Source organism: Rhagoletis zephyria, unplaced genomic scaffold (genome assembly GCF_001687245.7).
Source record: "Rhagoletis zephyria isolate East Lansing unplaced genomic scaffold, Rhagoletis_zephyria_1.1 Rzeph_scaffold_00013, whole genome shotgun sequence".
Classification (NCBI taxonomy): domain Eukaryota; kingdom Metazoa; phylum Arthropoda; class Insecta; order Diptera; family Tephritidae; genus Rhagoletis; species Rhagoletis zephyria.
This window is the reverse complement of record NW_016157097.1, coordinates 533810-544844: the sequence shown is the minus strand read 5'-3', so window position 1 is coordinate 544844 and position 11035 is coordinate 533810. Positions and strand designations below refer to the sequence as shown.

General features: G+C 39.1%; 3 protein-coding genes across 3 annotated transcripts in view; 1 reads left to right on the top strand and 2 right to left on the bottom strand.

Annotated features, from left to right (window-relative positions):
- Positions 1–1943, bottom strand: part of nito (RNA-binding protein spenito) — a 15106-nt gene extending 13163 nt beyond the window's left edge. Inside the window, exon 1 of the mRNA XM_017611525.1 lies at positions 1823–1943. The gene's annotated coding sequence lies outside the window, so the exon portion shown is untranslated. The remainder of the gene's footprint in view (positions 1–1822) is intronic.
- Positions 1944–3324: 1381 nt separating this feature from the next.
- LOC108359643 (uncharacterized) lies at positions 3325–4973 on the top strand. Its single transcript, XM_017611580.1, has one exon. The coding sequence runs from the start codon at positions 3473–3475 to the stop codon at positions 4772–4774; it is 1302 nt and encodes a 433-aa protein (XP_017467069.1). The 5' UTR covers positions 3325–3472; the 3' UTR covers positions 4775–4973.
- p47 (NSFL1 cofactor p47) lies at positions 4959–7070 on the bottom strand. Its single transcript, XM_017611594.1, has 7 exons — positions 6980–7070; positions 6544–6706; positions 6274–6452; positions 5778–6203; positions 5589–5717; positions 5311–5529; positions 4959–5257 (listed from the first exon to the last, which is right to left on the bottom strand). Exons 2-7 carry the CDS (start codon positions 6643–6645, stop codon positions 5125–5127), a joined length of 1188 nt encoding a protein of 395 aa, XP_017467083.1. The 5' UTR covers positions 6646–6706; positions 6980–7070; the 3' UTR covers positions 4959–5124.
- Positions 7071–11035: the final 3965 nt, after the last annotated feature.

Sequence of the window (11035 nt, the reverse complement as noted above, 5' to 3'; positions counted from 1 at the left end):
GCTTCTTTTATAGGAAAATTCATACGGCTTATGAACAGATTCATACCATGTAAATGCACCATTACCCTAGTTATCTAATGTAGAAATCCAAATTTCTCAAACGTTAGAGACTGTGTTTGTTGGGGCTGAGCTGTCAAACAAAATAAAATATCTAGGAAATATCTATCTCCAGTTATGTTTTCGTATTCTCCAGCAAAAAATATCCAATAACTTGCCAGTAACCAAATTTCGAAGAGTAAGCCAATATTTACTCCCAATGAGAGAAATGTGCAAGAAAGTACGAAAATGCAAAACCAGCAAGAAGTTGCCAAGTTTTATGAACAGCTGATTAATTTGTTATTTTCCGACGCAATTTTCTAAAAAAAATTGTATTTCCCATCTTATTATATTTTTAAATAGGTTTATTTTGTCAATTGCAACTCTAATAGCAGTTCAAACATTTGTATGTGAATTGCGTTAAGCATCATGTCATCTGCTGTTTTTTTACTGGCAAGTAGGTAGGTGCTAGTAAAAATTTATCCAGTAAAACTTGCAAGTTCAGCTGTCATTTTTGCTCTCTCAATTCTCTTTTGCTGGTTTCTCGCAAGTTTTTGCGCACGCAAACGGCATCCAGTAAAAACCAGTAAAATTAGTACTGCATTTTACTAGATAGTGCGTACGCGAACAGGGCTTCTGTAAAAGGTGTTCAGCCCCTTTTCTTCGGCAACATAGAAAGGAGAATTCTACTTAGTGAGGGTTATAATCCCTAAGTGTGGCCTATTAATTTGCACCAAAAATATATAACATTAAAATCAATAGAAAGGGCGAACCACGCCCATTTTCTAGTTTTGTTTTAGCTCACAAATGCCGCGATACTGCACTTGTACCCAACTACTGTGTCGAAGCTATTGAAATTACTTATAATTTAGACCGACTTTTCACAATTACTTGCTTTACCACATTTGACTGGACCTTTACATTTGAGCCCGTAAAAGAGCAATTAAAAGAACGCGGACCATTCGTTCCTTTTCCTGCGAAGATTTTCAAGAAGGGTGAACGTGCAACGTCTGTGTGTCGGAAGCCATTTTGGATTTAATTGCGGTTCTTTCAAACTTTTCACAGAAAAATTTTTTCTTGTGACTGAAATATTTATTATTTAAGAATTTGTGGAAGTATTAGTTTTACCTTAAGTAACAAACATTTTAGTGTTCCTTCCTGCATCTTTTGGTAAATTTTNGGACCATTCGTTCCAGGCGTCCACGGCCACATAGATACAGAATATACGCTGGCAGAAACAAAGGCCGATACCAAAAATATGTATACCTGTTTGGCCACACGCATGGGTACATCCATACATATGCGTGCACGTTATTTATATGCATGCATAAAACCCATTTAAATACCAAAAGGGGATTCCAAGCTCTTAATTCTTCTGCATTTATTTATCGGGACATCATTCAATATCAATGCAAATGGGGGTAGTAAGTTCGGCCGATAAAAATCTTTTTTTTTTTGTGTAATTGCTCATCCCGATTTTCAGGCACACTTAACCTACATACATATGTACATCGATTTCGCCAGTGATACAGCGATATGCAAGTAGATTAAAAATTGTAATTCCACTATGTCTTAATTTTAATCAATATTTGGACTTTGGAATAATATTCATCCAAATTACGTAAAATACTAATGATGAAAAAATGGATAAAATTTTCTGTATACGCTTTTCAGCAGAGAAATTTTTTTCCAAAATGGCGACGACGGCCAGCCACAGGCGAAACTTTGTTAAATTTTGCTATTATCTTCAAGTAAAATATAAGAAAAGTGCATAATTAACACTCACCGTTCTTGGAAATACACAAATATATATTATTTTAAGCAAAATAGTGTAAAAATACGAATTATTTTAAATCAAATACACGCACTAAACCACTCAAAGACTGCACTCGTCGACAAAGCTGCCAGATTTGAGATGACGCAGCATGATGCTGCCAGATTTGAAATGACAGCCTGATGATGCCATACTTTAAAATATTTTGGATAGGTGCCATCTGTCATTCTTTTAATAAGTGATGCCAATATTTTTTGAAGTCAAAAGTAAACGTCATGAACCAAAAATACATCACGCAAGAACGCGACGTTGTATTTGTAAGGTCGGTGTTATGCAGACAAACTTTTGTTTGCCAAATTAAATGGCGGCTGCTTAGTTTGCTCGGAGGTGGTTATGTCGAGTTTGGCACAGGGTTGCACGTTCCTTATGGTTTTCTTGGCTATTGCCAACACGAAATGAGAATTTCAGATGTACATAACGCGCAAAATTTAAAATTTTTGTATATGACAACACCGAATTTGCTGCAGTTTGACCAAACAAAATTAGTTTGCTGTGAGAGTCGCCAAACTCGCTCTCTCCGAGTTTGCTGCAACAACAATTGCACGCAGTTTGCCAAACAAAATTTCTGCATAACACCGACCTAATTGGTTGAGAAATAACCCAGCGTATATAATGCATTAGCTAACAGATAGGGTTCTTACTGGGAAGTTTGTGGAAGCGCGTTCGTCAGCTGAGCGTTTGTTTATATCACAATGACCACTATTTGACACATTTATTAAATAAAGAAGAGCTAAAGTTAATTCAACAAGACAACACATTTTAAAGCATTTAAATGTATAATTTTACCTAAATTGTGCCTTTAATGCAGCGTTTTTGATGCATTTAAAATGCAACATTTAGCACTTTCGAACATATGTTTTCGAAGATCGTTCATGCTATCACATTTACCAAATGTACATTTACGCGAGCTCGAAATCGTATGCTTTTGACAAACAGCCGTGTTCTTTCGCTTATTCAGATCCGTACCTAATGTAATATAATGTAATGCAAAATAATAATTGAATTCTCGATCGGCGGTCACTGAAACGCAGCTAGCGCTGTATACGCGAAAAATCAATATTGCCACTTTTTCTCATTAATACCTTGGTTATAATGCACGGGGCGAATTGTAACAAATAGCTTCGACTCCATGCATATAACAGGGAGTCGATTACGTCGATAACGATGTTTAACCGCAGATTAGTGTTAACTAGACATTGAGTAACCGGCCCTTAATATTTTCTTCTACATACGTATGTATATCAGTGTAAATCTAGGTCCTGACGTGGTTATGTGCGCTTAATATTGTAAGAAACTACTCTTACTCAGTTCGGAAATTCCGTGTGCTTCAGGCAACCAACTCCCTGGTAGCTTCAACGGTTACCTCGTGTGTAGTCAGCACTATAACCAGTGTATCCACGACCTTTGGTAAAAAGAGTGCTTTTTTCGTACAACCCTGATATTTAGCCTCGACAACCCTTTTCATATGTCAATCTGTAATTTAGCAATTGTTTTTCTTTTTTTTTGCTAATTACATACCCTCTAAATTGCTCTAAATACGTTTGTTTATCGACTTGGAATCGCAGTATACTGTGCTTGGAATGGTTATTTTACAGATAAACAATGCGTAAATATCACCAGCTCTTATTGGTCGTAATTTCTTGTATAAGCATAATTGTCTTGCTTACATACAAAAACGAAAACACACGTTTGAAAGATGTCCTGAATGCGGTGAACTTCTTTAGTCGGAAAGATGCGGCAGAGTTACGATTAATAAGTAACTTCACCTGGACGGATGAGGGCATAATTGATTTTAATCGCCCGATTCCGGTCTGGCAGCTAATTGGGGACTCCTTTCACGCCTATGCTTCATTCTGGCATCGCAACGAACTTGTCTCTTCAGGTGGCGAAGTTTTATCTCTGGTAACTGCATCGGTTGGCGCTGTAGTAAATTTTCGATGTAGCGCACATTATGGAGGACACCTTTCGCAAGGCAAGTTTCGTTTTCAGCACTTGGGTCAAGAAAAAGAAAATGGCGATGTTGTATTCAAAACATATATATTTTACTGTCGCCTCAAAAATGATATAGGGGCACCCAAAACCATTGTTTATGCAGACCAAAATGATAAGATCAATGCGAATCATATGCTTCGTTTACGTCCTATTAAAAATGGTCAAGTAGGCAACGTGCCGCAAACACAACTAGCGATTTGTCTGGATTTAGTGACGTTTAATATAAGCAGTAACTTCGGAAAAAATGATGCGAATTTGTTGGAATTTTTTCTACACCACTACGTCCTAGGCATCAATCAGTTTATCGTTTACAATGGCGATGACTTATCAGAAAATCTTTTGCGGGAACTAAGGAGGCATAAAGATTTGCATGTACAATCGTTACCATTTAATTTTCCTTTTACGAGCAAAAATAGCACATCAAATATACGAGACATCATCAAGACCGATTGCCTACTGCGTTCCATACACAGAGCGAAATTCTCTATATTGCTGGAACCAAACGAATTCTTTTTCCCAAATGCTAAGATAAATGTGGACAATTCTGTGTTGAATTCGTTGCATTCTTATGGGGCTGACAGTAATGCATTTGAGTTACAAACTTACTCGGTTTGTATTGATCAGAAGAATAAATTGCTTACAAATAATAGCTTTTATGACCCAGAGGTCGCGAAACCACACACCATTTACATATATAAACCTCGGGTGCCTATGACAGCAACAACTACGTCGGCAGGACCTATAAGTACTTCTGCCAATTTAGCTCCATCTTTAGCTTTTGCTCACAGATACATTGACTGTGTAAATATCGGAAAAGACGGCTTGCATTCATGGCATAATGCATTGCGTCAAAATTTCATGAACAACATAAATAATATAAGATTAGAAGTAATGAAGCTAATGTACACATAGTGGTAGACTGATTAACTTAGTTTTTTTAGTCAAGGGCGATTTCCCTAATACATACATATGTAACGCACGGTATACACGGTATATAAAAGTTAACAAAGAAAAACGACGCACCACACCTTGTAAAGCGGGTATTTGATTGCAATAATTGTATTGAATAAATACTCAAATAAATGAAATCCAAGACTTCTTTTCACACTTATTCAAAGCGATGGTATTTTAATAGCAATACATTGTATCTTGCTTTATTTTTTTTATATTAATGAACAAATCATGTTTAAGAGTAAATATTTTACAAATACACCGTTCAAGTAGCCGAGGTTTTATGCCCCAATGAAAAATATGTGTGCGACTCAGTTCATTCGTTGTAATATCGATGCATTTTTAAGGCCAGCTAACTCAATCGTTGCGGCATCATCTGTCAATTCACGGGTTGGGAATGACGATACTAATCTGAAGTTTCCATCCGCATATTGTGGCCTTGCGCTGAAAAATAAGAGGTTATCACATTTTATATATTATATGTCCTAGAAGTTTACTTAATTATATAGCGATGTATATCAGCAACAGTGTGATTCAAATTGAATTGTGCCATCAAACGAGAACCATCGGCCAAACGTATTTGCAACGTTGTGGTTGGCTGAGAAGAATCTATGTTGAGTTTCTCTTTAGCAGAAGCATCATCTTCTTTTCCTTGAACCTTTGGCGTTGGCTTGGCACTGCTGGGGGCGGCAGCTCCTTCGACATTAGGTGTTGGACTATTAATCAAGTTAGTTGAACTTAAGTGGATTATTCTAATGGAAAAAAAATTTGTTACCTTCCTAAAGTATGGCCGGACCCTTTGAATTTCGGAGGTACACTTTTCCTTTTATAATCTTCGTGGCGATGATCTTCCACATCTACATTCACCAACCAACCCATCTCTAATAGCTCATGTGGTATTTCTCTATATGGTTTTAGTAATACAATGTATATGACATTAAAATTTAAGTCATAAACTAATTACCCGCGCATCACAGTCTCTAAAAATTCTTTATTTTCGGGATCATCATACAGGCGCAACTCCCCATCGTCAATGGAAAACCCTTGACTCCACAACTTCAGGACTACAATAGGTCTTTTTTCCTCTGTAGCGTTGCCATCGCCTTGATGCGACGCTACGACGGAATGATCGTTATCAGTCATGCCCAGTCGAACCCCCTGACCCCAATGTACAGCACCAGATGTAGACGGGCCGGTTGAGCCGCCTGCCGAGTCTCCGGTACTGTGCTCTTGTGCCATACGAAACATATCAGTTAGCTGTTCTCGGAAATTTTTACGCTTCGGTGGTCCTAAAACCTGTTGTCCTGAACGCTCCGAGCCCCCGGCGTAAAAAGCTTGTCCCTCTTCTTCGTTCGACGTACGTTTGGTCATATCATTTAGTGTCGCAACTCTGTTGTTATCAAAATAAATAAACAAACATGCAACATATTTTTTCAAAAGCCCCATTAATTATAAATTACTTGGGTCTGTCCGAGGTTTTTTTGGTAAAACCTTCAGCGCCGATTTCCGGACGACTGCGACTGCTCGAATTGGTTGGGGGCGGATCAACGGACGCACCGCCTGAATTTCTGTCAACTGATTGTTCTTCACTGTCACCCTCTCCGTCAACTTGATTGCCAAGGAAATGAGAAAGTGCATCCTAAATTTTGTAATCATGCAGTGAAACCGGAAAAAAGAATGGGTACGTACACACATACACATGTATGTATGTTTGGATGGAATTCACATACCTCCAAAGACCAATTGGAACTTGCCAAATAAAATCTGGCGACGTTTTCATCTCCACCGCTTATCTCAATAAATTGTGCAATAAGTTCATCGTTATTCGACATATTTTTAGCATTCAATTCCTTTTTCTTCCGTAATGCCGCTTATAACAATTAAAACAATGATTTCTTTTTTTTTTTTTTTGGATTAAGGCGAATGTCGCAATGACATCCAGTAAGTGGCCAGGCTCCTGATATGTGGATCCTTCTACAGCCAGGTTATACTTGTGATTTATGATGAAAATTCTTTCTTTGAATATGTATAGTCCTCGTATCAAAAACTGCATGAAGTTCCCTCGACGACGTGTGTACGAGCGGGAGCGTAACAAAAATGACAAAATGACAAATACCAAATCCATAGATACATACATATGNGAAAAAAAAAAAAAAAAACAATGATTTCACAGAATTAATACAAAATCAATGGGAGGTTGCCAGACCACTTATTTTTATGACAAACCACTGAACTGTCAATTTCCTGAGCGGTGATGTGACAAAAAATTTGGCAAACGAGATCGATTTTTTAACAAGGTATATACTTTTTTTAATTATGAGAGTGTTCCATATACAGAGATTATGACAAAGAACGTAGATTATGCTTAAGTCTCTAATCTGTGATTTAAAAAGCGGATTAGCCACACAAAATTCGCCCATCCCTAATATGTAATCGTGAGCTAATCTCAGATTCAACCATTAACTTTTTGGTGTCACCTCTAGTTTTATCAATTGTTTCTTCGAGGAGGGACAAAAATGTCAAATGTGGGAAATGAACGCTAGCAAAAATAAAAAACGCTAAAAAAAAATAAAATATATGGTAAGAGTATAATTTTGTAGTTGTTATTGCGATCTCATTCCTGTGAATTAAATTGGTATTGCAGCTTATAGAAAGCAGATTTATAAGTAGATATTTATTTGTGGGTAAGTTTTTTTGATTGTGGAAAATCGTGTCTGTGGCATAGCGGTTTTTTTTTGTGGTACAAAATGGAGGACGCTTCGGCGTCGGGCGCTGTGTCCAAGATGGCGTGCGCATCGTGAAAAAATGCGCAGGCCAATTTGGGCAAAGTGCGTAAGGCTAGGAAGAAAAGGGCATCGGGCTCCTTAAATTCCAAGAGACCTAAAAGTGTTGCAAACGATTTAATTGAAAATTTTAGTGAGTCAAGTGAGGGTATGAGCTGTGACGGGCTTCCGCCGCTCAGTGGCATGCTTGTAAAGAGGGGTTCGGCTATTAATTTAGCACAAGTGCAAGAGGTTCCCGCTGGTGTTAGTGGTACAGTAGTGGCAAGTGAATTGGGACCGACTGTCTCATTTGAACGTGGCGTTGTAGATGCTAGTGTGTCGAGTGTTAATGCAGGTGCTGATGCGGTTGGCAATAGTGCCGAATATATGTATTCAGGGGTAGGGGAAAAGATGTTTGCCAACGCTGGCTCAAATACGGCGGGTGAACGAAATGTAAGGAATGTTTTTCAGCGTCAGGAAAGCCCGAAGTACAGTTGTGACTTTAAGGGCGATGCGGTTGTGCTTATGGACACGTCTAGATGTGTGGGGTTGAAAGTAAAGGCGTCAAAAATGGATTTTTTTTGTTTGGAAAAATTCGCAAGTTGAATGTAAAAGGGCTAAAAGATATTGTGGAGATCGGTAGGTCCCTGTTCAAAGTTTTCTTTTATTCGGTTGCTGATGCTAATGCTAGTTTGGTTAATGTTGATTTGCAGGGTATGGGTATACGGGCTTTTATTCCGCGTAGCTTTTTTGATACTTATGGTGTGGTAAGACAGATTCATTCAGATATTCCAGTGTTGTCGGTTTCCAGAATAACCAGAAGGGACCCGGTAAATAAAGAAAGATTTATTCCAACTCTGTCCATCAAAATTGGATTTAAGGGCAGTGTTATCCCCGACTGTGTGAGGCTTTTTTGTGTGGGCTTCAGGGTAAATCATTTTTTCCGTAGAGCAAAACAGTGCTTCAAGTGTGGGCGTTTAGGGCACACAAAGCTTGGATGGATGGAGTTACTTTCAGTATGCTGAAAAGACTTCCGGAGATCACTAAGGTGGCCATGTTGCGGGACATGAGAAAGTTGTTCAACGAAAATCACGTGAGAGACGAGTGGAGGATAGTCAAAATGTGCCCATTCCTAAACATGAGAAGGCTCTTAGTGATATAAGGAATTTCATGCCTATCTCACTACTGTCTGCGTTTGCTAAGTGCCTCAATATGATGGTCAAAGAAAGACTTATGGAGTGGGCGGAATCGAATAATGTTTTCCCGGAGGGTAGTTTTGCTTACAGGAAGGGTAGATCGGCTGCTATGTGTCTTAATGAATTTTTGTACTGGTCTGGGAAGTTAAAGGCTCGCAGGAAGAAGGTGTTTGTGTGCGTGCTCGATATTTCGGATGCATATAACTGTGTCCGCATCGATAGACTGAGGGTTATAATGGAAAAGCTGCATGTGGACGGTAACATACGGGAGTGGGTGTTCAACTTCTTTTCAAGGAGAACCCTTGTCTTGGGGAGGCACTCGATTCAGGTGGGAAATGGGCTCCCGCAGTGAAGCTGTCTCTCTCCTGTAGTGTTTAACTTGTACACGGCTGGGCTTCATGCCCTGAAGGATGAGAGTGCTTTTATATTTCAGTTTGCGGATGATTTTGCTTTTGTTTGCTATGGTGATACGGAGCTTGATGCGATTGGTATCTTGGAGGGAAAATTGGCTGCTTTTAGTAGTATGTGCAGGGACCTCAATTTGGGCATTAATATAGCGAAAACCAGGTTTATGTGTGTAAACTCCAATAGAAGAAATTCCTTTTTGTTGAGGTTTGGTGGTAGTGAGATTGAGCAGGTCTGCTCGCTGAAATGGTTAGGCAGGATTGTGAGCTCAAATGGGTCGGTAAGGGAACAGGTAAACCGATTAAAGAAAATTGCGGTTCCTGGGAAAAATCTTATGAGGAAGTTGACTCCTATTAAAAGTGGACTGGTTCCGAAAGTGGCGCTAAACTTCTACAGGGCTTTTGTCAGGAGCAAGGCAGAGTATGCAAACACGACGTATGCAAATGCACCTTTTGGTTTCAATGGAAAGATTCAGGTGATCCTAAATGAGACACTTAGGCGATGTTTGGGGCTGCCTCCAAACTCGCCTGTACATGTGAGGTACGCACTGGCGGGGGAGCTCCCTCCCCTGAAAAGAGCGGAGTGGTTGACAGCCAAGGTACCCAATTCCTTGGGTGAGAAATCGTCGCCTTAGGGAAGACCTGAGGTGTGGTGCGAGTTTTAAATCGAGTTATTTCGTTTGTATACAACAAATATAAGACTATCTTCAATAGAGTTGGAACGGAGACCAGGTTCTGTAGGCACAATAATTTGTCAGTTGAATTATCTGGTCTGTCTGCTTCAAAAGCTAATTAAAGTGTATTACAACTTAGAAGCCGGTACCTGTGTAGATTTAGTGAGCTTAAGGACGATGGCTATTATCTGGTTGCCACGGATGCTTCTGTGGGTGAAGGGGTGACGGGTCTTGCCGTTTATGATCCACAAAACAATTTTTCATATTTGTATAATATCTCGGGGGATTTTGCGTCAACTTTCGGTGAGCTTGTCGCCATTAAGGAGTCGGTATCGTTAATGGTTAGGACCATTTTCAAAAAGATTGCTATTATCTCTGATAGCATGGCTGCGTTGAGGCTTATTGATAAGAAATGTACAACAAATCATATTGTTGCTTCCATCCATAATAGTTTACATGGCTCCGGGTGCGGAGCATAAAACTCATCTGGGTACCTAGCCATGTGGGCATTTTTTACATTGAGAACGCAGACATAGCAGCAAAGGCAGCAGTTAGTAATGGTAGAAGAGTGCTTGTTAAGTTAACGATTGAGGAGTGACTCAGAATTATCTGCAAGAATATATGGAGCGAATGGGAGGAGGAGTATTTTGAAATATCTCTGACGAAAGGTAAGACTTTTGCTGAAAACGTCGGTAGAATAACAAACTCGCATTGGTTCTGTAATAAAAAATGTGACTTGGAAGTCCAAGATGTTAAGCTAATAAACAGACTTGTTTCAGGTCACACCTATGGGAATGTTTTTTGAGTAAGTTCAAAAGAGATGTGTCGGACACTTGCTGGTCTTGCGGGGTGAGGGAGTCCAATGAGCGCCTAAAATTTGTATGTCGGAGATTTTCTGCGATCAGGGACACGTACACCTTCTTTGAGAAGTTTAATTGTTTTAAAGAAATTTTTGTCAAAAACGACTTTGGTCTGCTTAGGGAGTTAATTTGCTTTCTAAAGGAGGCAAAGTTGAATGAGGTTCTTTAATTGTTAATGTAATTTTGACAACCGATATCAGGGTAGTTAAAAAAAAAAACAAGTAAGAAAGTCTAAGTTCGGGCGGAGCCGAACATTAAATACCCGGCGCAAGTATTAAATATATGTTTTCCACCTTTCCGAAAGCTACCGCTACATGATAAGCCGG

Excerpts from the sequence above, each read along its gene's own strand:
- LOC108359643 (XM_017611580.1), top strand. The coding sequence starts at position 3,473 with ATGCGTAAATATCACCAGCTCTTATTGGTCGTAATTTCTTGTATAAGC.
- p47 (XM_017611594.1), bottom strand. The coding sequence starts at position 6,645 with ATGTCGAATAACGATGAACTTATTGCACAATTTATTGAGATAAGCGGT. Across the intron at positions 6,204-6,273 it reads AAAACCTCGGACAGACCCAA|AGTTGCGACACTAAATGATA; the intron begins GTAATTTATAAT and ends TGATAACAACAG. Across the intron at positions 5,718-5,777 it reads TTAGAGACTGTGATGCGCGG|AGAAATACCACATGAGCTAT; the intron begins GTAATTAGTTTA and ends AAAACCATATAG.